Source organism: Phasianus colchicus, chromosome 21 (assembly GCF_987193195.1).
Source record: "Phasianus colchicus chromosome 21, bPhaCol1.hap1.1, whole genome shotgun sequence".
Classification (NCBI taxonomy): domain Eukaryota; kingdom Metazoa; phylum Chordata; class Aves; order Galliformes; family Phasianidae; genus Phasianus; species Phasianus colchicus.
In genome coordinates this window covers 7,702,600-7,728,707 of record NC_143456.1, presented here as the reverse complement: position 1 = coordinate 7,728,707, position 26,108 = coordinate 7,702,600, and the positions used below count along the sequence as shown (strand labels likewise).

Here is a 26,108-nt window from a genome sequence, read left to right as displayed (position 1 = left end):
GCTGGCACCAGCAGAAGGGGAGTGCCATCCTCCTGCTGCCATCCTCAGCATCTGCACATCACTCTCTTTTCCTGCTCGCCACTCATCTTCATCTCTCCTTTCCTCCCTGTATCAGTTCTGCAACACGTTTCCTGCTTGCTATTAAAACAAAAAAGAAGTATTTCACATCATTCTGTCTATGACCTTGTCAATCCCAATAACCTGTGGGCATTTCTCTATGCCAGACATATCTCCTTCTTCCGCAGAGGCTGCAGCACACAGGGCTGCTTGGGACTCTGCACAGCTGCAGAGCTCAGACATGTTTATTTTTACATGCAGTGAGGGAGGACAGCAGTGGTTACCAAAGTATGGGATGACTAATTAAGCCATCTACTGCTGTGCTGGGTTCAGGCTGGGCAGCAAGAATATATTTGTATTCTTTAACCACAGCAGCTGCCACCTCTTTTCTGCGCTGTTGTAGTTCAGAAGAAAAAACAACTTACTGTTCTCATGGAGCAAAGCAAAGAAGCAGGAGCCAAGCAAAGCAATCTGAGCTATCAGCTACTATCTTCAGCCATGAGAAACATGCAAGGCTTTCCCAGCCCAGGGCACTTCCACTTCCTCTTCAGCACTTTCGTGTAGCATTGACTAAGCCAGGGTCCCAGTGCACCAGGATATGTAAAGTGCTACAAGGCATCTGGGCAACGTGCTGCAGTGACTGCTGCTTGGCCCTGCAGGGCTCAGGCTGCTGGACTAGGTGGTCCTGGAGGGTTTCTTCCAGTGGATCCATTTTATGAATGGCAAAGCTTTTCTTTAGAACAGTCCCTCCCTACTCAAATTCAGTCATTTTGGGTGTACAAGTTAGAAAGGGAAGGTGGACCAGAGCCAAAGGGTTTATTATTATTATTATTATTATTGTTTTAAGATTCAAACTGTAAAGCCACAAAACCAGAGGGGATGCTAGAATTCCCCTTGGGTTCTCATTTCCTTCCCCAAATGGACTGCACAGAAAGCTGCCTCACCTTTGCTGACGCAAGCACCTGTGTCTGGCTGAGCAGATACAGCCAAGGGTTAATGAAGCTAGATGGCAAATGCAGAGACTGCTTGTTACAAGGGCAGTGCATGATAGGTGAAGCAGCTCCAGCCAAACAAACAGCACAGGCATGTCAGCAGCTGTCAAAAAAATTACAGCCAGGCGATGTAGAAGGTTCAGCAATAAACACAACTAAAGAGTGACAAATAAAAACATACCGAGCGCGTTACACATCCAGTGGAAAAATCTATGGGAACTTTTTATACTACACCCTGGGGCAAAGAGGAAATTATGCCACAACAATAAGAGCTCTCAGCAAGGTCAGCTCAGACTCCAGCTTAGCAACAGAGCTGAGAAAAACCTTACTGAGGGAAAACGGGATAGTGCTGGCTCCCAAAATCTGCAGGCTGGAACCATGGATTGCTACAGCAGAACCATGGCAGCTTCTGCATTCCCAGCCTCTCCCAAGGCATCAGAAATAGCCCAAGTCTGGGACTCCCAAGGAAAATGCTGTTACACCCTGCAGAGGAATGTTCCACCCACAACTGTTGTTTCCTCCCATAAAAGGATTATTAGTGAGTTAATTTCTGGAGTTCACAGTATTGTCTGCAGATTTCTCCACTGAAATATCTCACCAGGAAGGGGAAGCCAAACAAGCCAGACTATTTTAAGGCTCCTGCACTCGGAGGAAATTCTAGGGCAAAATTTCAAAGGCAGATGCTTTGAACCGAGACACATTACACTCCACAGAGACAAGAGAGCATTCCTGTCTTTAGAGCCACTTAAGTTACTCTTTGGGGCCACATCTGTTTGACTTTTTTTTTTTTTTTTAGATTTAAAAGGTGCTTTATCTAACACCTAAATGCTATTTGATACAAACACGTGATGAAGACTACTTGGGAAACTGTTTAAAACTTAAAGACTGATGATAAAAAGCTGCTCTGGCATCCTTCCCACCCCAACCATTCACCTCCCAAACTTGCTTCCTTGTCTCACACCAGAGATGGGACACAAATATCATCCACTGCCACACCATCAGCACAGGCGACTCGCAGGGGCTTAATCTTCAATGAGGATTTTGAACTCACTAACCCTGAGGTCTCTTTCTGGTTAAGGAGCACGGAGAGCACATTCCCACAGCTGCATTCCACATACTCACTGCTGGGCCTGATGGATTCAGATTGTTCTAACTGGGAGAACGGCACACAGCACTATTCAGACAGCTCTGCATTGCTAGCAGTCAATTATCAAGCAAAACACCACGCTGCTCCAAAAAGCAAGGCTGGGCTCCCCTCTCCTGGACAGCTGTGAAGGTGCAGCTCTCAGCAAGGCTGAGGAAAGCTACATTGCTGGCAGCTTTGGTAAATGACACTCAAAGAGAATGCAAGCTGTTATAAGCTAAATAGCCTTGGTTTGTCTTCTAGTGACCTGCCTGGTACCACTGGTTTCCTAATACACTCTTAAAATTATATATAATCCCAGGGATTTGGGCAGTACTTGAACCAACAGCCTGTATGAGACTCCCAGTCCTCCATTTGGCAGTTCAAGCTGGCAGGAGATGGAAAAGCCAAGGCTGAGTGCCCTGAATCAGCTTCTCTTCCATGGCATGTGCTCTGCAAGGACAGTAGCTGCTTATGTGCCCAGTTTGGGTGCCCCACACACACACAGTGCTGGCAGGGCACAGTTAATACAGACAGCACAGAAGGAGGCTTGGCAGGGAATCTCTCCTGGCTCGCTTAGGCTCAAACAGGAACTGTTTTGCTGTCCTACCCCTGCATCTGAGGTTCAGGTTTCCCTGGGAAGTCAGAAATAGAAAGGATGTTTAAAATAACGGTACTGTTCCCCCCCCAGACAAGTACAGCTCCTTCAGCTCTGATACCACGCAGTCAGATAACTCTGATTACCATTTGCATGGTGCAATGTTAGGTGAGAACATCACTGAAAACAAGAGGTATTTCCAAACACCTTCCAGATCCAATCTCTCAATAACCACACAGCACTCTGAGCTCAAGCAGCTGCAACAGCAAGGTTCATGGGCACTTCTGTTTACAGCACAGGTTTTCAAGGAAAGGATAGACTGCACAGTTTTGGGGTCTCAGTGTGTCAAGGAGTGGAAATATGTCAAAACACAGAAATGGCTTTTTTTTTTGGAGTACAGGGCTGCATGAACAGCCCCCTGGAGGTCAGCCAACAATGTATGTTTTAATCTCAGTTGCTTCTGTTCCCTATGCAGAGTTTCTCACCACTTCCTGCTCAGCCTTAACGTCCAGTCTGCACAGAAATTATTCCTTCAACACAACAGACTTTGTAAGAGGGAAAAAAGTGAAATTGGAGCTGGTGCTATCACAGGAAAAGAACAAATATACACCCATTGCTACTGCAGCAAGGAGTAGAATTGCTGGAGAAGCCCTTCTGAATCGGCAATGACTATCCCAACCCAGCAATTTATTCTTAAATCCAGTACTAAAACATAAGAATCATTGTTTACCCTGAAGATGGATGATGATGGATGAATCGAGACATTAATATTCCTTGTCTGAACAGATACAGGAAATACAGATGCACCAAATGATACCTCAAAATCCAATATCACAGAGTCGGTGTTCAATATCACAAGCTCAGTGTTCACAAACACCACAGCCATAGCTGTGCTGGTCAATACCATACTCTGAGCAAACACATTTGTCAAGACAAAGACAAATGAAAACCTGGGAGTTGAATAAGATACGCAAGATGAACTGGCAGTCAGTCATCAAGCTTAGTCACAGCAGCCCAGGATACCTCAGCAAATAACCTAGTTAAAAGGCAAAATATCCTTTTATTGATTCTTACTCAATAGCAAATGTGTTTTTACCTGTTTAATCCAGTTAGTTTATAATTAGCCACACAATAGCACAATTGCAAGCCTCCTGTTCTTGCTCTTGCTTTTTGAAATTGATTTCTCATTTGCTTCCCTTTGCAGGGCAATCAGAAAGCAGGTTAAGCTGCTCCATGAGCTCCTCAGGAAGTCAGCAGAAACACCCCCCTCATTATGAGAACAGGTTTCTGCCCGCCAGAGCAATCCTCAATGCAGCATCACAAGATGAGAACCACTGGCTTTGCCTGAGATGAGGTGCATGTACCTGCCTGCCATCCTGTCCCACGTTGGTCTGTCCTCTCACTACAGTTCGAATGCTGTCATCCAACTTCCTAGAGAAAAAAAAACAAACAATCATGTCAAATCCATTCTCAATATGCCCAATCATCTTGGAACCTTGAGAGTTACAAAAGGGATTAAAAAACTGAAAGCTGCTGTTACCAACCAACACCATACTCATATTTCTTCCTCCCTCTTTCTCTCTGTGGGACATCAATATCTTACACAATTTGAAATTCCTGTTGCAAAAATAAAAACCAATTACCTAACTTAATTGAAGCTTCTAGCATTTCTCCTCCCTTAAGCAATACTGTTCATTGTTCCTTGTCAGTTTCAATTTCTTTTTTTTCACACAGTAAAGAGCAGTCTCAATTCTTTCAAGTTGGCAATGCCAAACTGCACAGAAAATCTAAGGTTTTTTTTCCTGCTGACATTTTATATTTACAGTATGAATAACAACAATAACCACATGAAAGGAGAGTTTTTAACAATGGCTATTTTGACCTCGCAAACAAAATAAACTTCTCAGCAACCAAATATTCTGGACAGTTTGTCCTTTCAACCTCCAAACTGTACTAAAATTTGGTACCTGTTGCTACCATTGCTTTTCAAAGGTCTACTTCACAACTCACCAGCTAAAATAACCTGAAGGGGACACATTACAAAGAGGAGCAAAATACAGAAAACTAAAATTAGTTATATAGTTCTGTCTCTTTCTCACTCTATTAGACTTGAGGTTGATCCTGTCCTTGTCTTTTAAGCAAATTAACTCAAATTAGCTACAGTATAGGCTGTACTTATGAAGCCTTGGTGGCAACCAGAATACTCCACCCGAGATGCAATGAAATGGAGAAACACTTACCTTATTTTCAATCTGATTTTGTTGACAACTTCATCAATGTTTGCCAAAGACTACAAGAGGAAAAACCAAAAAGAATGTTACAAGGAGAAAACTTCTGACCCACATCAGCTGTGACACTTCACCCTTTCTCATGCACCACACTTTACAAAAAGGAAAGCAATGATTTTCACAGGTGGAGAAAAAGACACTGAACAATTTAGCTGCAGGGTGTCCCTGTGATTCCTGCTGTGTCTCAGCAGGAGCTGTCCTGAAATGCTGTGGTGACAGTGACCTCCAGTGGGCAGCACAGAGCTCTGGCCTTCCCTGGTCTCCTGCACTTGGATGCAGGAGGCTGCTGGAGATACAGGAGGTATTACTGGGAGGAAAAGCAGCTCTCCACTGTCAAAGGGAAAAAGGATGAGCCAGCACCGACAGGAAACTAAACAGAGACAGCAGGAAGCCAAAGAGACAGCTTCTGAAGAAGGTCTTAAACATGGTAACACCTGCAATGGAACTGCCTCCCAGTCTAACCTTCAGCTGGGAAATACCTTATTTCACAAGTGCCCCTGGGGCTGAGGTGGGGAAGACCAAGGGTGGATAAAGACCCTGTGGTCATCTCACTCTTTACATCTCAGAAGAAGAAACGGGTTTCAAACATGGATGACTCTTTGGTGACATCCCAGACCCAACAACTTCCTCATTTGGTGAAAAACACTGAGGATTCCTAACGATTAATACACAGCAAGTTGTGAGATGTACTGCCAAAGTATGTACAGAAAGCTAATTCATGCCTACAGATGGAAGCAAAACTTTTACTTCAGCAAACATAAAAAGAAACTGCATGAGTGAACATCATGAAACGCTAATTTAAGAAGTGATTATTGTCATAGTATTCCTACACACAGTAATGTTTAGAAGAAAAAACTGAGATATAGGTTTAAGCATGCCTTCAGGTTACCCTTCAAACTGAGGAGAGGGATGCTCTGTGAGCACAACTTACTTGCTCGGTGGGAAAGAGAGTGTTAATATACTCCACAGCATTGAAATCTGCTCTGTCCAGGGGGTCTTGGCTGGGAAATACCTGAAGGGTGAGAAGAGGGAAGAAAAAAAAACAATCAACAACACATCAACTTTAGTTTTTGTAACTTTATGGAGTACCCACTGCTTTATGGAGCACTGCTGGGCAACAGCATCATTCTGACAAGGCTGCACAAACAGCAGTGCAGTGTTCTCCAGGGGTCCCCAACCTATTATAACACCTCATAACACAGAGATAATGTACATGCATGCTTCCAAAGCCAGCACAGGCATAATCCATCATGTACAAGAAACTCCCAGGACACACGAGCCATTTATTATGCATCTCAAAGCATTCCAATGCTTTTCTGTCGTCTGGAAGTGGCAGCCCTGCTGAGGCTTTGCCCTTCTCTCTGCCTGAGCTTTGGGGTCCCTGTGGTGACAGACAGGAGAGTTGCTTTTTGCAGTCATGTAATGCAAAACATGACAAATTGGGAAATGGTTGTACGAGTTGTCCAGAGACTTTGGGTTTGCCCCCCTCACATGAAAAAGGAGAGAAACAGAAACTGCTGAGTGATTCCTGCTGCCCATGAAAAAGGGAAGGGAGAAGATGTGGTGCAAACAGATCTCATCTGTCATCAGAACACCTCAAACAATGCCAATGCAGCTGTCAGGCTTTGTTTGCTCTTTGTCCCCACAGACTAAAACATGCTGCATTCCCTTCCCTGGTACTGTATTTATTCCATGTCTACACAGCCATCAGTTCTGTTCTCTGAGGCCAAAACCACACCCAGTAAACACAGCAGCCCTCTGCAGGCAGAGCCTCCACAAAGCCCTGTGACCTGGGCACATGCATTGTTTACACTTTTAGAGAATAAAAGCAGTGTTTTTATGAGGATGCTTAAAGAAGAACCTGGAGGTGGTGAAGTCCCTATCTCTGGGGGTGTTTTAGAAGCGTGGGGATGTGGCACTGAGGGACATGGTCAGTGAACATGGTGGGATGGGCTGAGGTTAGACCTGGGGATCTGAGAGGTGTTTTCCAACCTGAATGATTCTGAGATTTATGACCTTACACAACCTACTGACGGAGTACTGCTGTCCCAGCTGTCCAACACAACAGCTGTGTGGTGGCCAAAGAGAAGCAGGAACCTGTTAAGTACACATGAGGTCATGCCTGAGTGAGGAAAGTGCTCTGACATCAGCCTGTTCTAAGAGCACAGATACAGTACCACAACCAGCCCTGCTCTACACATCCCAAAGCTCCACAAACATTAACAGCAGCTGAAGCAAGGAGATGTAGAGGAGATAAAAGCCAGCAAGGATTTCACTTTCCAAACAGAAACAGACACCAATGCTGCCAGCAGCCACACTGGCTGGGAAACCCACTGCTCCTACATCTTCACCACAACCCACCAACAGAAACCACTGCCCCAAGTTTGCCAGCATGCTCCCACTTTGCTGAACAGAAGTCAGCAGGTGCTGCCCAAAGGGAATGCTCACAGCAGGACTGAAACACTGGGAGGGATAGGAAGCAATGGAAGGCGTTGCCATCCTCAGCAGGCCCTTCGTTCAGTTACCCCGGAGGTAAGAACTACCCTGCAGCTCACTGCAAGGTATGCCGACCCCACGTGAAAACAACAGATGTGTGATTCGAGCCGTGAGGGTCAGAGATGTGGCTCCAGGGACACCGCAGGACACGGGGCTGCCACACGCTGCGCTCACCAAGGCCAAGGTCAGCCTGAATTTGGATGAGCCGCATCCTCTCGGCTTAAAAAAAGGCACTGAGAGCGAAGCCCAGCGTTACCAAGAACCTCCCGGCCCCCAGCAGGGCGGAGCCGCCCCTCACACGCTGCTCACTGCGGCGGGGACCAACAGCGGGCCCAGCCCCACGCAGCAGGAGCCCGGCAGGCCCTCACCGGCGGCCTCCCGCTCCCCGCCCCGTGCAGAGCGGCTTCCCCAGCCCCGCACCTGCTCGATGGCGGCCTGCACGGCAGGAGCCAACTCCAGCGCCGCCTCCAACCCGGCCGCCAGCTCCAACTCGTCCTCCTCCATGGCGCCGCGCCGCTTCCGGGCCGCGGGGCACGCTGGGATGGGGGCGTGGCCTCGTGTCGGGCGTGGCCTATGGGAAAAGCCGCGTCTCCGAAAGGGGCGTGGCCTCGCGTCGGGGGGGCGGGGCTTGCTGGGGCGGGGCTCCCGCCGCCCGGCGCCGTGGTCCCGCGGCGGGCGGTGGCGGCAGCGCGGGCCCCATGTGGCGGACGTTGGCTGTCGCGTCCGCCTTCTTCCCGGGGCTGTTCGCGTTCTGCGTGCGGGCGCTGCGTTGGGCCGCGCCGGGATGGAGCCTCAAGGACCGCGTCCTGCTCAGCGGAAGGTACGGGGCGCGGGGTGCGGCGGGGCTGGGGGGCCGGAGGGATGGGCCCTGACCCGGTTGGCCCTGATTCGGTTCCCATCTGCCGTTTGCAGGCTGGTGTCGACGGTGCAGGCCACGATGGCCACGGTGTCGGGCCTGACCGTGGTGCTTAGCTGCGAGGATGTGGTGCACGACAGGTAACGGGGCGGGGAGGGCCCTTCCTGCCCTCCGGAATCGGTGCGGAAAGCCCATAGAAAACGGTCCCGAGGGCGTAACGGGGCCAGGCGGAGGGCGGCGGGAGCGCGGAGTGCGGCATCTCCGGCCCTGGGAATGAAGGAGATCCGGTGATAATGGAGCGGAGCGGGGCAGCTCCCGCTTCCTGCGCACAGAGCAGCCCGGGATGGGAAACCATTGCTGGGAAAAGGCACGGAGATGAAATGGGAAAAACCATCAGGCTGGGCTGCCCGTGCTGCGTGTGGGGACAGAACAACAGCGATGGCTTTTAAGCTATGGTCCGGAGCAGCAGAGCTGGACGTGGGGCGGTACCCGGCTGTGCAGGGTCCCATCTGCTGCTCAGTGTTGGACTCAGCCCTGCTGGATGCAAGCAGCCCCGCGCAGTACCAATAGTGCAGATGAGAAGCCCCAGCCCGGCTGCTACGGAGGCTGCTGGCTTTGTGCAAAAGCGCAGCCCGAGCCCCAGATTTCCTTTGAATCTGGAGGAGCTGCAGCTCCACGCTCAGCAGGGGAGGGCTCAGAGAATGGCAGCGGGACAGGAAGCACCATGAAGGCTGCCAGCTTATTGACACAGGCAGAGAGCCGTCACGTTGCTGGCACTGCCTCTGCCCTCCAAAACCCCCTGAAAAGTTCAGCCCTCCTGCTCTGCATCTCCAATAGCACTCTGAGCAGGAATGCGTGCAGGGGAATCCCTCTGGGATGGCAGGAGAGCAATGGAAGGCTCATTGGGCCCCAAGCAACGTTTCTCCAGCAGCAGTTCCCTACCAGCCCCATTCACGTGGTGTTTTCTGAGGCTGCCTGCAGAGCAGGGGTTACAGCTGCCACATTGTGCAACTGGGATTCCGACATTCTTTGGGAACAGGCATCTGCGTGCAATTATTTCCCAACAGACAAAACGTCTCCCAGGGATTTATTGCCGCTGTTACAGGCTTTGCTCTTCACTCTCCAAAGCCTGGGCATCTTTCATTAACTCTGCTCTCTGGGTGTGTTACAAACACTCACCTCTGGGTGGGCAGCTGACACAGACGGTCACAGTGTTGTTCCTACCATCAGACGCAGGGCGTAGGGCAGAGGATTACCTGCTGCAGAGCTGCCAGATGAGCACTGATCTGGGGAGGTGCCACAGCCCCAGCAAACACCTGCCCCAGGCTGAGGGTGCTCCTCACCTCGTGCTGTTTGCACTGTGCCTTTGCTCCTGACGCAGGGCTGATTGCACAGCTCAGGCAGGCACCAAACAGCACCGACTCGATAAAGGCAGCCGTGCCCGGCTCAGTGCCTGTGCTCAGGAATCACCCATTGTACCATTCCAGTTTCACGTAGCTTTTCTCTGGAATAGCTGAACTGAGGGTCCTCGTCCAGATAAATCAGGGCACCAGGCACCCACCCAGCTCATTGGTCATAGAGTTGTTAAGGTTGGAAAAGACTTCAACAATCAAGTCCAACCTCACTGTGCCCACTGACCGCATCCCTCAGCACCACATCCCCACAGTTCCTGAACTCCTCCAGGGTTGGGGATTCCCCCCCCCTCCCTGAGCAGCTGTGTCACTGCCTGAACACACTTCCAGAGAATAAATTATCCTAATATTCAACCTGAACTTCTCCTGGCACACAGCGTGAGAACATTACCTCGTGGGCCTCCCAGACCCGTTGCTACACATCTGTGCTCTCCCTCCCTAGGCACTGGCTGGCTGTGGAGTACGTCTGGGTCCTGGTTCCCTACATGACCTACGACATCTACGTCATGTACCTCTGCCACTGGCACAAGAGCCGAGAGAAGGGCATAGCAGAGAGGAAGCACTCACTGACCAGTGTGCGGAGCTTCCTCCTGCAGGAGCGGCTGATGGTCACCCACCACCTCTTCATCCTCATCGTGCTCACCCCTGTCACCCAGGTGAGGGCCAGGCATGGATGTTGTGAATTCAGACAGGTGGGAACCCAACGCAGAGGGGACTGGGGGGGATCATAAAATCATTTAAAGGCTGGAAAAGACTTCTAAGGTCACCGAGCCCAACCCCAGCCTATCCCACCATGCCCACTAACCACGTCCCGTGGTGCATATCTCCATGTTTCATAAACACCCCCAGGGCAAGGAACTGACATCAGTTGAGACTAAATACAGTGACCAAGAGGGAGCTTTCCTCAAGCTGTGTATGTTGGGTCTGTGCCTGTTAGTTGGCTGGCATCACGATCAACACCCTTTCAGCTGACGTTGGAAAGCATCTCTGCTTGCCAGATGTGAGGTGCTCAGTGTCAGCTCCCAGCTCTCCTGAAAGCAGCAAGGTCTGTTAGCAGATCCCTTTGTATGAAACATGCCACAGTATGGAAGGCCCTGTGTTCACTCATGTTGTTATTTGCAGCACTTCAGGGGAGAGCTGGGGGATTTCTTCGTGGGCTGCATCTTCACAGCAGAGCTGAGCACTCCTTTTGTATCGCTGGGCAAAATCCTCATGCAGGTATGCGAGGAGGGTGGGTGCCTGGGTTCCTGCTGCCTCCAGGGGATTCTGGGAGCCTGTAGGGGTTTGCTCCCCTTCCCCACCCCAGGCAGTCCCCCTTGCATTGCTCACACAGCACTGACCTGTGCTCGCCTTCTTCCTTTCCCAGCTGAAGATGCAGGACACGCTGCTGCACAAAGTGAACGGGATCCTCATCCTGGTGACTTTCTTCCTCTGCCGTATTCTCCTCTTCCCCTTCATGTACGCAGCCTATGGCAGGCAGGTGGGAATCCCAGTTTACATGGTGCCTTTCCGCATCCCCCTGCACTGCAACATAGCCAACGCCTCCCTCATCGCCCCGCAGCTCTACTGGTTCACACTCATCTGCCGCAAAGCCGTCCGCCTCTACGGCAGCTCGCCTGCTGACAAGAGCAGGTAATGGCTGGCAGAGCACGAAGGCTGGAGAAGGGTTGTTCCTTCCCCAGCTCTTCTGCCTGCAAAGTCAGCGCTGCAGGAACCATCGTGGGAGCACAGCAGCGTCGATACCACGAGGCAGCCCTGCTGTCAGCAGTGCCAGTCTCAGCTAGGGGGAACTTTCCTCCCACGCTGCTCCTGCACCTTGAGCAAGGAGGAGGTCTCCCCATAAGCATAACATTCCTTCTGGGGTTCAGTGCTCCGGCACCAAACTAATGGTTACACGAGAGGGGATTGTTACAGATCCCTCATCTTTCAGGGCTGATGGCAGCACAGTGAGGCATGGCACAAAGGAGCTTGTGGAGCGGATGCAGCAGTGTAGGCGATGCTGGAGCGTGCCCAGCCCCAAGCAGCAGTGTTGGGGATGTGGGAGCTGTGTTCTGTCCCTGCTGGGCTCAGATCTGCTCCTCCAGCAGGGAGCAAAGCCAGGCCCCATGATTCTGCACAGCCTGTTCCCCAACAGTGCCTTTACACTACAGCTGCATTCAGCCTCTGACTTTCCCACACCTCGCTGCTGCTGGGCTCAAGCTCACCTGGGACTCTCCACTTAACTTAAAGGGGATTTTCAGTACCACTGTCTGATGTATGTGGCTGACAGGGTGTAGGGCAGCTCTGGAGCCCCCAGCAGGATCTGTGTCACAGCAAGCCAGGCAGGCAGAGGGCTATTGCTGAAGGGTAGGACAAGGGCAGGAGATTGCAAAGTCCCTATCCCACCAACGCAGAGCCCTTCCGTGGCAGGTGATGGCTGGTTTCAGCCCTCTTGCATTGATGCAGTTGCACGTGGGGATGCAATGCATCTGCCTCATTACCTCTGTAAGGTAACTGAAAGCCCAACACGTTTCCTTGCCCCTGCTCTCCATTCAGCTGACACCAGCAGCACTCTGTGTGGGTACAACCTGAGCTCCAGCTGTCCCTCCTGCCCCATCCCAGTCCCCCCCAAAGGGAGGCCTGCCTGAAGCTGGCAGGGAAGGAACTGGTCAGTGCATAAGGAACCAGCAACACCAGAAGAAATGAGTACTAACCAGCTCAGCCCATTTCCACCTTCAGTACAGTGAAAAAGGGGCAAGGCTTCTGTGCTCACCTTGCACCATGACTGCAGCGAGGAGTTATCAAGCCCAGCAGGTGTGTACAAGCTGGACAGCAGCCCTCCTTTCTCTGAACACAGCATAAAACTGAGCAGCTCCTGCACAAGCCTGGGGTTTCCTCTGTTCCAAGGCAGCCAGCTGCACCAGCAGTTGATAGACCAGCACCCACTCTGTGCCTTTCATTCTGTCTAAAAGCTAAATAGGATGGCTGGAAGAGATGCGAGTCTGTAAGTCTGGGAGAATCATTTCTTTTGGGTGTCAGATCTTGTCCCAGCCATGGCTGTGCAGACTGGAAAGAATAATAATTTTTAAAAAGCCTCTTCCAGCACACAGTCGGTTATTGCACAAGCACTACTGTTACATTAATCACTGAGACAAGCTGCTGTTATAAACCGCTTGCTACCCACTGCAAATATTTGTATATGGCTGTTTTTATTACAGATAACGTGCCTTATGTAAAGACAAAAAATCCGCTGAGGCATCTCAGTTTGCACTAACACTGCCCTATTTACTACTGCACCTATCAGAAGAGATCAATAAAAGACTTCTTTCCTGAGTCACACCACCGGATGCCTCCCTCCCACGTGCCATTCATTTCTGGGTGGGGAGGCACTTAGGCAGCAGTTTGCCACTGGGTACCACCCCAGGGCAGCAGCCCACACCTATTGCCCAAGGTGCCTGCTCATCCTGCAGAGCATCCTGCTCTGACACAAACAGCAGTGTGGCTGCAGTGAGGAGAGGGCAGCCCGACAGAAGTATTTCCCTGATGCCAGAGGGCTTTTTATGAGCTCTCTACAACTCCAGACCACTATTGGGAAAGGTTGGGGCCAAGGGACTGGCAGCTTGCAGCAGCAATAGTTGTCTACAGCTGCTTACATGGCTACTTTGCTGTTTAGACAGGCTTCGAGAGAACAGAGCAGGGAAGAAATGAGTTCAAAAGTGAAAAATAGCTGAGATTTATTACAGATCTTACAGCTTTTCAGATAGTGGTCCCTTGCAGCAGGGTCAGTGCTCTCCTCTGATTCTCCCTTTGACTCTTCAGGTTGTCCCTGGCCAAGTGGCCTGCTTAAGCACCCAGCTTGCTGAGCTTCTGCAGGAGGGGGCTGCACAGTGCCTTGTCACTGATGTTGTCAGTGATGGACTCCAGGAAGTGCCTCTCGTTGGCTCTCCTCAGCATGTTGCTGGGGGATGTATCTGCAGAGCTGAACACCTCGTACTGAGAAAGGACCTCCAAGGCCACCACCACCACCAGCTCAGTGCATCCACTATCTGGAGGCAGCATGGCTGCAACGTGCAGGAGGTGGCAAAACACCTGGATGCAGACAAAGGACACCTCCTCCGTGAAGCTCCTGTCCTCATTGGGGTGCAAGGGGGGCCCTGTGGCACTCTTGATGGAGCTCAGCAGGTCTGTGAGGCTGCTGCAGTACAGCTGGACCACGTGGAGCCAAGCCTGTGGTGGCAGCCAGGTAGAACAGCTGGAGCTGCAGAGGAGCTGGAAGCCCCGCAGGAAGAGCACAGAGAGCTGGAGGTGGCAGGCAAACGGCCGGAGGTTCAGCAGGGGCATGTACTGCACGTACTCCAGTGTGTATGGCACATGTAACACTTGCCGCTCCAGCAGGTTTGTGACCACGTGCACAAGCCTCTTCCATTCACTGTGGCTGCACCAAGGGAGGACCTGTACGAGAGCCACCAGGAAGCCTTTGCTGAAGAGATTCACTTCCTCAGGGTTGTCCACGTTGACCACGAGGAGTGAGAGCATCGTATCTTTGAGCTCAGTGGAAACACAGCAGCATTCCATCCATGCCAGCAGCCCGCTGCCTGGCCCATAGGCTGGCAAAGGCTGGGATGTCCATTCATCTTCAGGGAGCGTGCAGATCTCAAATAGCGTTGCTGGGACCTCGTTCTTGAAGTGCTCTCCATAAAACTTCTTCAGACGGAGACCAATGGTCCAATCCAGTGATGCCACCTTCCTGTGAAGCCAGGCCAGAGACTGGACCCAAACCTCTGGGGAGGAGGCAGTTTCTGGAGTCACTACCTCACAGAGCCGGCCGAGGACATTCAGCACCAGGTCTTTGATCTCCAGGGATGGGAAGAGCTGGTCCTTGGACTGGTGCCAGTACTTTGTGTAGCCATCTAGAAGCTTGCAGAGGCTGAGGAGAAGTGGGAACGGGTGGCAGGACTTGATCCAGTGTTCTTCTGGGTAGGACTGTATCTCCAAAACTTTACTGAGGATCTGCAGGCTCAGCTCAGTTTGAGCACAGTCTGATTTCAAATAGGGAAGGACAAAAGCTTTGGTCACTTCTGCAGGTGATACAAGTGGGGCAGCTGAACTTGGATGCATGAGAAGGGCCAAAAACTCAAGAAACTGCTCCTCCTCCCTTGCAGAGGAAAGCTTCTCCCATGCTGCTTCCTTCAGACATCGTACCACCAGGCTGTGTGGTGTACCTGGATCATCATGCACCTCCAGGAAGTTCAGTGCTGGGAAAGAGCAGAGGATTTGTGCCAGCAACTGGTGAGCTCCTAGGTTGACTACAGCGAGACTACAAATCTGCTTCACAGTGGCCTCAGGGTGCAGCAGAGCAAGCCTAGCCACAGCAGCCACAGCCCTGGTAAGGCCTTCATCAGATACACTTTTGGTGATCTGGTTGAAAGTCACATTGAGGTCCTCCTGGAACCCATCCACAACAACCTGCAAGTTCAGGGAGAGCCCTGGCGCACCCCAAGCCTCCAGAACACCTGAGATCACTTCGTTTTTGTCTGTTAAAGAAAGCTCACTGTAACACTCCACGATGGTTTTGGTCACTTGCATCTGCATCTCCTGGGCCCCCCTGTCTTTGGAGGATGTGGCAAAGTTCACCACAGTCTCCAGCAATTTCAAAACTAGCTCTGGTTTCTGGAAAAGAGCTCTGTTTTTCACAAGGCAGTCAACCCAGTCTTTTGAAAAGGCCCAGGTCTTTTCAGAAGCAAAAATGGAGCACATCTCCATGTGCCGGTTCAGCTTTTGCTCAATTATTATCATGGCAACTGAAGATGCAAGGCTGGTGTCCAAATCCTTGTTCTTCTGGGTGGTGCTGACCTCCTTGAGAAAGTCATCAATTGCCTGCGCCAGTTCTAATGCAACACGCATCTCGTCCTCACTCAGGTCTCCAGTATCAGAGAAGCAAACCAGGACCTTCCTGAAGGTGGGAAGAGTATCAAGGAGCCAGCAGCTCTCATAGCACTGATTCTCTGCACTTTTCAGGATGCCCTGCAGCTCCTCTCCCCAAGCACGCAACAAGCTGTGCAGAAACTCCAAACCAGCTATGAGTTCTTCACGTGACAGCTTAGCCATAGATGAGAAACTCATGGTCCTCTCAGCTTCCTTCACTTTCTCATCCAGCCCGCTGTGGTGGTGCTGGCTTTCAGCATCACTGTTCCAAAGGCTGACCACCGTGCTGACCTTGGCCAGGTACTCTGCAACAGTGAGGGGGCTGCCCTGTGGCTCCAGCTCGGTGAACACAGACAGCAGCTCCACCAGGTTGCTCAGGGCGTAGCACTTCAGGCGTGGCGAGGCGATGCTCCCGTAGGTTTGCTTTAACCCCTCAATGAGCACCACGAGCAGGTCGTCAGCAGCAGCAGAGCCACTCAGAGAGCCGGGGTCCTCCTTGAACCGCTTCGGTGGCTGCAAGCCGTCATCCAGAGCTCGCTCGCAGCCGTGCTCACGCACGAGGGAGCCGAATGCGGCGACCGTGCCGTCCTCCGGATCCCGCCCTCGTCTCACCGCCTCCCACCACACATCCAGGAGGAATCTGACATCCGACGGGTCGGTCTCCTGCCCGACGTACCGCACCAGGCGCCGCAGCTCAGCCCGGCACACGGCGCGGGGCAGCGCCAGCAGCAGCTGCGCGAAGAGCCGGGGAGCGGCCAGGGCTTTCACCAGCTCGAAGAGAACGGTGCGGTTAACGTCGGGGATCATCGCGCCCACGGAGAAAAAGGCGTCTTCCTTCCATTCCCGGTCCAGAGAGGCGGCGGGAGGGGCGGGCAGCAGCACCTTGGCCCAGACGATGGCCACGGCTTCCTTCTTCCACAGCCCGTGCTGCCGCGGCGAGGGGCAGCGGGCGCCGATTTCCCTCAGCGCGTCGGTGATGGGCGGCCCGACCAGCGGCCAGTCGGCTTTGCGCAGCTCCCGCAGCGGCCGCGGTTGGAGGAGCCTGGAGGCCAGCAGGAAGGCGCCGTGCAGGATGGCGGTCTCCTCGCACACGCCCCAAGGCGCGACCCGCTCCCCGCTCCCGCCGCCCGGCTCCATGGCGGCGGCTCCGGGCAGACAACGCGGCGCGCGCTGCGCTCCGGCAGAGAGGCGGCCGCCGCGGTCCCACAGCGCCCCCTGGCGGAGCGGAGGTGTGCGCCCCCCCGATTTCACAGAATGGCCCGGGTTGGAAGGGACCTCAAGGATCATGAAGCTCCAACCCCCTGCCACATGCAGGGCCACCAACCTCCCCATTTAGTGCCAGCCCAGGCTGCCCAGGGCCCCACCCAACCTGGCCTTGAACACCTCCAGGGATGGACGGGGCATCCACAGCCTCTCTGGGCAGCTGTTGCAGCACCTCACTGCTCTCAGAGCAAAGAATTTCCCCCTGATGTCCAACCTAAATCTCCCCTCCCTCAACTTAAAACCATTTCCCCTCGTCCTGCAGTTATCTACCCTTTCAAAGAATTGATTCCCCTCCCCTCTGTAGGCTCCCTTTAGGTACTGAAAGGCTGCACTGAGGTCACCCCGCAGCCTTCTTTTCTCCAGGCTGAACAAGCCCAGCTCCCTCAGCCTGTCTTCATAAGGGAGGTGCTCCAGTCCCCTGATCATCTTCGTGGCCTCCTCTGGACCCTCTCCAACAGCTCTCTGTCTTTCTTGCACTGGGGGCTCCACACTTGGACGCAGTACTCCAGATGGGACCTCACAAGAGCAGAGTAGAGAGGGACAACCACCTCCCTGTCCCTGCTGGTCACCCCTCTTTTGATGGAGCCCAGGATACCATTTGCTTTCCAAACTGCAAGGGCACACTGCTGGCTCATGTTCAGTTTTTCACCCACCAGGACCCCCAGGTCCTTCTCCACAGGGCTGCTCTCAAGGACTGCTCCTTCCAGTCTGTAGGGATGCCTGGCACTCCTCCGGCCCAAGTGCAAAACCTTGCACTTTGCTGCACTGATTAGGTTTACCCAGGCCCACCTTTCAAGCCTGTTGAGGTCCCTCTGAATGGCATCCCTTCCTTCCACCGTGTCAACCACACCACTCAGCTTGGTGTCGTCAGCAAACTTGCTGAGGGTGCCCTCGATTCCATTGTTGATGTCATTGATAAAGATGTTAAAGAGCACCGGTCCCAATACAGACCCCTAGGAGACACCACTTGTTACTTTTATTCAAGTAAAGGCAAATTTCCAACAATGGCACCAGCCCTAATCTGGCCCCAACTCATTGACTGCATCAATGCGAAAGCAACACAGTCACATCAAGAACTGTTCCCATTCAGAACATTCACTGCAGGCACTGACACAATGCAGCGACTGCTAATGCTGTTGCTTTTCATTGAGAGAGATCAAAAACAAACAGCCTGCCCAACAATGCCAGGCACTACAGCTGGTGATACCCCAATATCTCAGCCCTGCACTGCAGTCAGGAGGGTTACAGCTCATTAATTACAGATCTGGATATTCTAATCAATCTGGCAACTTCTCCTTCAAGTGCAACCACAGTAGAGATACACGAGGTGTTAGCCTGCAGCTCCCGTGCTGGAAGCCACATGCTCAACATCCCCCTCACTTTACACTCACGTATGAAGGAGCACATGATATTTGATTGAAAATAAAGAGGAGCTTGAAATGAAAGAGATACAAGCTGAAAAGGAACCAACAGAAGAGCATGGGACATGACTGCACCCTCCCATGGGACGGACAGCACAGCAAGTTTTGCCCAGATGAAAACCAAGGCATGACGACCAGTCAGCCCAGTTCCTCCTCCAGCTATGCAGACACCTTCTTCATATTTCGGGCAGCAAACCACGTCTCACTCTTGTCAGCTGCCATAGCCTGCACAAAGGAAAACATGAGCACGTTTGACTGATTCAGCTGCCATTCCAAACACTGGGCTGCCCACTTTCACCACCCTGCCCCACAACAACAGGCTGACTGTAAGGCTCTATAATGCAGGGGAAAGCTATCCTGATGAAGAAACTGTTTCTTGTATACTAGTAATGAAAACAGGCACTGACAGCCAATATTTTCTGCTGCAAAGAAAATTCAATTCTACAGGTGGAATCAGGATGAAAACAAAAGGCAGACCATTACTTACATCATCTAACAGTTTGTCACCATTGGGATCCACTTTGGACAGATCTCGAAATGCTTCATCTCCCACAAAACAGATTTCATGGCCATCCTAAACCAAATTTAACAGCAAGTCAGGCAGATAACTGGGGCAGAGAAATTAGAACTGACTTTATTACTATTTCTGATGCTACTCACAGGATCAGCCAAAATGACCACTTGCACTGTAGCTTTGCCAGGTGTGTCCAAGCTAACCAGAGGCGTTAAAATTTTCTGGTTCTCCTTTCTCATCAGTGCTTCAATGTTTGGCAACTTAAACAGAACACAAACAACATCAGCCCCAGTCAGATGAAGCTAGGATGTATTCAGGCTGTGCTCAGTTACAGTTTCCTGTTACCTGCAACTCCATTACATTCCCTCTGTGAGAAATTGATCAGTGTTACTTTGATCAATTCTGAGAGATTTTGCATCTATCTCCCACTACTCAGCTGGATGATGAGAGAGGTAATGAAAGCATGATTATTACCTCTTCCTTGGCACAGGAAAAGGCAATCCTTCCAAACGCTGTTCCATGATCCACTGCTCCTCCAACAGCCTTCAGCTCCAGCTTACACTGAAGGAAAACAAGAAAACCTAACGAACTTGCATGGAACACTGCTCTCAGTGCCACATTTGTTCCAGCTTCTCATTGTTGCAGACTGTTTCAACACTGCCCATACAAATATTTCCCAATGAATCAAAATTCCCAGAGCAAACCACAGCTTTTGGTTTAAAAAAAAAAAAAAAGAAAAAAAAGCAGTTAAATTAAAGCATGCAGGCTCTGAAGTGCACAGTTGTTTCTATCTTAAGATTTAGATCCTCATGAATTCTCATGAAATGAAAGCTTTCTATGACGTGACTCTTAAAGAACTGGAAGGTTTTCTACAGAACTAACCTGGTTATCTGCATAGCCCAGCAAAACCCTCTGTTTTTCTTCATCCTCCTCATATATTTTCATCCCAAGCAAATGAGACCAGTAATTGACAGACTTGTGCAGATCAGAGACACCCAAGGTGACCTTCAGCACAGGATCTGTAGGAGTGCAATAAATGGAGAACAGTTACAAGATTAATCATAGTTTTAAATGCATTGTTTTACAATCTTGAGAAGAAAAGTAACAAAGAAATAACAATACAGTCCCTGTTTCATAAAATGCCATTGAGACAAATGCACATCCAATTGTAATACCCAACCTGTAAATATCTTCTGAACACAAATAAGAGCACGTGTACATTTCACCTTGCTTTTTCTGCTCCTTGTCTTCTAAGTAGAACTTGTATCCACCTGGGGCTTCAGTTTCAAACACACCGGCTGTGACTTCTTTGAGGGGCCACCCCATCTTCTTAGCATTGCTCACAGCCTGGCTGGACACCAGGGTTATGCCCTGCCAAGAACAAAAGAGACAACACTAAATCCACTGGTGCAACAACAGCCGAGAAGCCACCTCCCCAGCTGTGCTGACACTGCAACTCCCACCCACGTGCATCAGCAGGAAAACCTCATTCTTCACTGCTTTCACTCTTCCAGGCTCTGTTAGCCACAGTCTGTGGCTGTGGTCAAGGATAACTGACTATTCTAGATAGGGTGAAGCCCTACCTTTGAAAAGTCTGTCTCTATAGAAATAAGCCAGACTACTTTATAAAGCACACTGACCACACAACCTCCTGAGAAGCAGGTAACTTGCTCCTAGAAAATAAGCTTAGGCTAACCCTGCATCTCGCATGTTTTTGGAACATACTACTCTACTCTTCTTTCACACCAAAGGGAAATGTAATGGGAAAAGAATTTGTGTCAATGCACTGTACAGAAGTAGAAAACCAAATTCCTGTTCTACCAGCCTGGGAAGATGTTTGTCTTCAAATTCAGAAAAAAACATTAGCTCAACAGAAACAATGAGCAAACACATTAACCATCAGCTAGCAAAAGCCAAATGAATAAGTAATAACAAATGTGTGTTTCCCTACAGCACAATCCTTCTTAGCTGACCACTTCAAGCCAGATCTGATAGCAAACACACAGCAACCACGGATGGGGAAGTGCTAAAGGAAGTGTTTCCACAATCCTACATGAACACAAAGCTCCTCTACCTTTTGCTCTTCCAGCTTAGAGACAACTAAAATGCAGGAATAAGAAGTGTTCAATAAATCAAACAGTATTAAAAAAAATCTGTTATAAGCTATATAAGAGACTCCTAATGAGAAAATAAAAGCACTTATCATAATAAGGTTTTGCTGAGCTTGGCACATACCAGAAAGTCATTGCCAAGGCGATACTCTCCAATCCCATAGTTGTAAGTCAGCTCTGCAACAAAGTGGTCGTCTTCTGGCCCATAGCCCACCATTGTTTTGCTCCATTTTCCATCATAAGGGCTAGAAGATTTATCCAGAATGAATATGAGAAACAAACACCAAGAGATGCAGCCACGAATGCTTCAGCAAAGAGCATCATTTCAAGAACAAATGGCACAGTCAGCCTGGCACCTCCCATTGGAAAGGAGCTGACACTTACAGAGCTCTTGGGGCTGTTGTAGGTAAAGCTGCCATGACTGTAGAATCACGGAATCATTCAAGTGGGAAAAAACAACCAAGATTCCCATGTCCAACCCCAACTGTTTCACACCAGAGGTTCAGTATTAGAACACAACGTAACACAGCTATATCAGAGCCCAAATGCAAACCCCACACTAACACAGAAATGGCACCACGGGGTGAATTTTTAATACCGTGTGGATTCATCATCAAATAACGGGGCAGAACTGGGAGGTGCCTTATGGGAAACGAGCGCTTCAGGCAACGCACTTACCCATTGCAGCTGGCCTTACAGCCTTCATCAAACTCCTCATGCCTCAGAACCTTACGAATTAAACGCATACATATGAAAAAAAGAAGAAAAAAAGAAAGGGAAGGAGGGGGTAATCGGGGCCGACCTGAGGGCTGTGCTGTCTAAAAGGAGAGCAAACGCGATTCTGCCCGGCTTCACCCTCCTCCCGCAGCGCAGGGCGTCTCCTCAGTGCTGAGGGCCGCGCTCCCGCTCAGTCCTCCCGCCCCCCGCACGGCGCTCACGCTCATGCCCAGCAGCTCCCGGTAGAAACGCGCAGTCCGCGCGCGGTCGCCGACTTTGAACACGAAGTGCAAGGCGCGCCGCACCGCCATCCCTCCGCCACCGCCTCTCCCTGCCGCGCAGAGAGATGACGTCATCGTGCCCGACCTTCCCGCCGCGCAGAGTGATGACGTCATCGCATCCGACCTTCCCGCCGCGCAGAGTGATGACGTTACGGGGACAGCGGCGCGGCTCTGACGTCGCGGATCAAGATGGCGGCGCTGAGGCGCGCCGTGCCGGTGCTGAGCCGGGCGCTGGCTGGGCCCGGTGGGGCGGCCCCGGGGCGGCGTTGGGTGCGGGCGCTGAGGCGCAGCCCTGTGCGGGTGCTGCCGCCGCGGAAGGAGCGGGCTGAGGCGCAGCAGAGCCCCGTGGAGCACCATCCGCCTCCCCCGGCTGTGGAGCGGGGCTCGGCCGGGCCCGGGCTGTGGTACGAGAAGGCGTCGCCCGGTGACAGGAGCCTGGGGTGAGGCGCGACGGCGGGAGCGGCCCCGTCACGGCAGCGCTCCCCTCAACTCACGCTTTCTACTCTCGGTTTCTCCCCAGAAAAGTGGTGACCATCGCTAAGTCTCGGAGTTTCCGCGACCGCCACGGGAAGGTGCTGCTGGAGGGGCAGAGGCTGATCCGGGACGCGCTGGAGGCGGGCGCCGTGCCTCGGGCTTTGTTCTTCAGCACTGCCCTGCACCTGAGGGAGCTGCCGCCAGCACCGCTGAAGGGAGCCCGTCTGGTGAGGGTGAGGTTCGAGGACATCAAGTGCTGGTCCGACGTGGTGGCCCCACAGGGGATGATAGGTGAGATGTGATAGAAACAGTGACAACAGCGCTCAGGGGGAAGTCATTCCACAGCTAATAAGTGGATAACGACGATCTCTGGCTTCTAGCAGCTCTGGCAGTGTGTCAAACACAGCGTAATGGGAGAGCTCCCTTCCATCGGGCCTGCTGTGAGAGCTGTGAAAGCAGCTGCTGGAGTCATACAGGGTGCTAATGCTCAATTGTCACAGCACTCTGCTTTAGCTCTGCTGGGAAATGGTTCTCTCTGTGGAGTGACAAACTCTTCACAAATGTCCCTTAAGCAGTGTGTCCAAAGATGAGCAATGGAGCAGAAATCTTAGAGGGAGCAGGTGAGTGAATTGGGATGGTTCAGATCCCTCAGCCTCGTGAGTGAAGCCTCATTGATCTCTACAGTGACTTGAAAAATGGCAGTGAGGTGGGGGCTGGTCTGTGCTCTCACGTAACATCGATAGGACGAGAGGGGATGGTATCAAGTTGCACCAGGGGAAGTTCAGGTTGGATATTTGGAAGCTTATTCTCTGAAAGAGTGGTCAAGCAGTGGGGCAGGCTGCCCCATGAGGTGGGGGAGTCCCCATCCCTGGAGGCATTTGAGAACCATGGAGATGAGGTACTGAGGGGGGTCTGGAGGGAATGAGGCGTGGTTGGACTTGGGAATCTTTGTGGTCTTTCCCTACCTTAATGATTCTGTGATTCTACGATTCCCTGAGGCTTTCTCCAGCACATCTACAGCTATGACAGCCAGCCCTCTCTTCGTGGTGCATCACCCAAAGCTCATCAGCACTTTGTCTCCTCAGGGATCTTCTCCAAGCCTGACCATGCCAAGATGTCCTACCCTGCTGCCCAGCTGCCCCTAGTCCTCATCTGCGACAACATCCGGGATCCAGGAAACCTGGGGACTATTTTGAGATCTGCAGCAGGAGCAGGTTGTGAAAAAGTGCTGCTAACCAAAGGTAAGGGCCTTTCTCCCAGGACAAGTGTTTAGTTTGACAGATCTCTGGGGTAAGGCAGTGTTTAAAGATGTTGTTTCACGGAATTTGTAAACAGTGTCCAGCACAGACAGGTTTTGCTGTGGAAAGCAGTTCCTGAGTGCATCTTTGCTGGAACTGCTGCACTGTCACTGTTTTCCTCCCCTGTCTCAGGCTGTGTGGATCCATGGGAGCCAAAGGTGCTTCGTGCAGGTATGGGAGCTCACTTCCGTGTGCCCATTGTTGCCAATCTGGATTGGGAATCTGTTCCTAGCAACCTTCCTTCTGGTGTGCGGGTCTGCGTGGCCGACAACAAAGACCCAGGGGCTCAGGCTGAGACAGAACCCACGTCCCAGGGAGCTGGCAGGTCTGGCTCCCGTTCTGGCAACCCAAAGGCTCCTGTAAAGCCCAAAAGCAAGGCTGCTCCTCCTGAACATGAGGATGAGGAGGGAATGGAGGGCATCTGCGCCTCAGAGCTTGCTGCACAGTATTACTATGAGAACTGGATACGGTCCCCAGCAGCAGTTGTGGTTGGTGGAGAGACCCACGGCCTGAGCCCAGACGCGCTTCACCTCGCAGCCAGCACAGGTGGGAAGAGACTGGTCATCCCTGTGGTGCCTGGTGTGGACAGTTTGAACTCTGCTGTAGCTGCTGCCATAGTGCTGTTTGAAGGGAAGAGGCAGTTGCAATGGAGGCACAAGCAAGAAGGTGAAAGGCAGAAGTTCCCAGTGGTGGGATAAACTGCTGAGACTTGGGTGCTGAAGCAGCACCCCTTCCATTTGGCACTCCGCAAAGGAATTAATTAATAAAAGAGCAGCCTGGTTTTGTTTGCTTAAGACATTATTAGTAATAGCTGTGCCTGGAGCTAGCCCCTCTTTCTCCATGCTAGTGCAAGTGGAGCATGAGCTCCCCAACTTACCTGTGTATGTGCGTGTGGGGGTGGGAGAAGGGACACAGTTTACCCTGTGCCTCATCAGGTATGCTGCAGAGGTGAGCAGAGCTCCATTCACACCAGACCTCATGTAGCAGCTGCAGTAGCATCAGTGCCAGCCTGGCCAGGAGCTGCTGGCAAAGCATGTCATTCCTCTTGCAGCCCTTAGGCTGTGCAACCACCAGTACTGCTGTACTGCTTGCCTGGGGACAACAGGAGCCACTGAACTTGTGGCTCTGGGTTAGGAATGCCTGACAGCTGTCACCTGAGCAGCTCCAGTCCATGCTTACACAAACCCTGTGCCCTCATTAGGCACCCCACTGTGGTGCAGGGTACCTGAACACCAAGAACTGTGCTGCTGCCAGGAGGTGGCAGTGCCTGCCCCATGCAGCTCAGCTCTGGCAGCTGGGCCTCAGCACTGATAAATTATGAATGAAGGACAGGAAGAGGGAGCTGCAGGCACTGCTGCTCACTGTGAACATCCATCTGAGGAGAATAAGACCGGGGGCCCTATCCATATCTCCTTGAGGACAGCAGTAACTTGCAGTAACACCCTCCACAGATGCAGGACTGGAGGCTCCTGCCTATGTTGCATAATGCTCTCAGCTTCCCTGATAGCTGTGTGTTGACTGATAGCTCCTGTGACAGTGCTGGCTGCCACCTGCCTTCAATGGCTGCGAGTTGCGTGAGCTGCTCATTCAGCCCACTGCTGGCTCCTGTTTCCTGTTACCACTGAAAGGTCACTGATAGGTCTGATTGTGAGACACCCAAAGACAGCCAGCCTCTTCCACATCTAAGCCCTGATAGCTCAGGACTAAGCAGGCATTAGCTCACAGCTGAAAGTGCTCCAGCCAACTAGCTCTATCCCCAGAGACTGGTTCTGTCCTGGTTCCCATCAAATTGACCCCAAACAACCCAATTCTAGGGCAGAAAATTGCTGCTTTGCTCCAGTTCCTACCAAGCAGTGAGCAGTGTGACTGTGGCAGGCATTGCTGCCTCTCTGGAAGCCCCAACCACAATGTCCAGAGGGAAATGAATATGGGTTCTCCCTGCCTACAATCATCATCCACTGCTGCATGACCAAACACTACAGGCACCGTGGTTCCAGTTCCAACCTCACTGTAACTGTCTTTCAAACCACAAACAAATAAAGATTGCCCCCAAACCAGCAGGAACCTGCAGTAGACAGACAATGTGCGCTAGGTGGCAGTGGGGTCTGGAAGTGATTCCATTGCCTAGCTGCTTCACACGCAGCAGGAACTGGGACTGCAATCACACTGCACGCTCCCTTAACCCTGAGGTGGATGGTAACTCACCAATTCCCTCAAAAAATCCCCAGTAAAGGGGGATTCTGAGTTAATTCAGCTCATCAGGGGCGCTACGGAAGCAGGGTGGACCCCACCTTCCAGCCTAG

General features: G+C 51.6%; 5 protein-coding genes across 8 annotated transcripts in view; 2 read left to right on the top strand and 3 right to left on the bottom strand.

Annotated features, from left to right (window-relative positions):
• The window catches only part of VPS53 (VPS53 subunit of GARP complex), a 48,956-nt gene extending 40,845 nt beyond the window's left edge, over positions 1-8,111 (bottom strand). For all 3 annotated transcript variants that reach the window (XM_031591567.2, XM_090122308.1, XM_031591568.2), the window contains exons 1-4: positions 7,975-8,111; positions 5,990-6,070; positions 5,011-5,060; positions 4,135-4,201 (exon numbers count right to left, since the gene is read on the bottom strand). In XM_031591567.2, coding sequence (XP_031447427.1) covers positions 4,135-4,201; positions 5,011-5,060; positions 5,990-6,070; positions 7,975-8,058 — 282 coding nt within the window. In that variant the 5' untranslated portion in view covers positions 8,059-8,111. The remainder of the gene's footprint in view (positions 1-4,134; positions 4,202-5,010; positions 5,061-5,989; positions 6,071-7,974) is intronic.
• A 75-nt stretch (positions 8,112-8,186) lies between these two features.
• Positions 8,187-11,467, top strand: TLCD3A (TLC domain containing 3A). Of its 2 annotated transcripts, XM_031591572.2 has the most exons (6): positions 8,187-8,374; positions 8,467-8,550; positions 10,265-10,478; positions 10,945-11,040; positions 11,189-11,302; positions 11,384-11,467. In XM_031591572.2, exons 1-6 carry the CDS (start codon positions 8,253-8,255, stop codon positions 11,456-11,458), a joined length of 705 nt encoding a protein of 234 aa, XP_031447432.2. In that variant the 5' UTR covers positions 8,187-8,252; the 3' UTR covers positions 11,459-11,467. The 2 variants fall into 2 exon arrangements, with proteins under 2 accessions (XP_031447432.2, XP_031447431.2); XM_031591571.2 differs by having other exon boundaries at positions 11,189-11,467.
• Positions 11,468-13,510: 2,043 nt separating this feature from the next.
• Positions 13,511-17,841, bottom strand: GEMIN4 (gem nuclear organelle associated protein 4). The gene has a single exon (XM_031591569.2). The coding sequence runs from the start codon at positions 17,056-17,058 to the stop codon at positions 13,645-13,647; it is 3,414 nt and encodes a 1,137-aa protein (XP_031447429.2). The 5' UTR covers positions 17,059-17,841; the 3' UTR covers positions 13,511-13,644.
• A 102-nt stretch (positions 17,842-17,943) lies between these two features.
• Positions 17,944-22,137, bottom strand: GLOD4 (glyoxalase domain containing 4). Its single transcript, XM_031591576.2, has 9 exons — positions 21,974-22,137; positions 21,714-21,763; positions 21,160-21,280; positions 20,151-20,295; positions 19,807-19,943; positions 19,399-19,485; positions 19,071-19,184; positions 18,898-18,984; positions 17,944-18,635 (listed from the first exon to the last, which is right to left on the bottom strand). Exons 1-9 carry the CDS (start codon positions 22,106-22,108, stop codon positions 18,570-18,572), a joined length of 942 nt encoding a protein of 313 aa, XP_031447436.2. The 5' UTR covers positions 22,109-22,137; the 3' UTR covers positions 17,944-18,569.
• Positions 22,138-22,197: 60 nt separating this feature from the next.
• MRM3 (mitochondrial rRNA methyltransferase 3) lies at positions 22,198-24,601 on the top strand. The gene is made up of 4 exons (XM_031591574.2): positions 22,198-22,473; positions 22,554-22,798; positions 23,593-23,748; positions 23,938-24,601. The coding sequence occupies exons 1-4, from the start codon at positions 22,223-22,225 to the stop codon at positions 24,501-24,503; spliced, it is 1,218 nt and encodes a 405-aa protein (XP_031447434.2). The 5' UTR covers positions 22,198-22,222; the 3' UTR covers positions 24,504-24,601.
• The last annotated feature ends 1,507 nt before the right edge of the window (positions 24,602-26,108 follow it).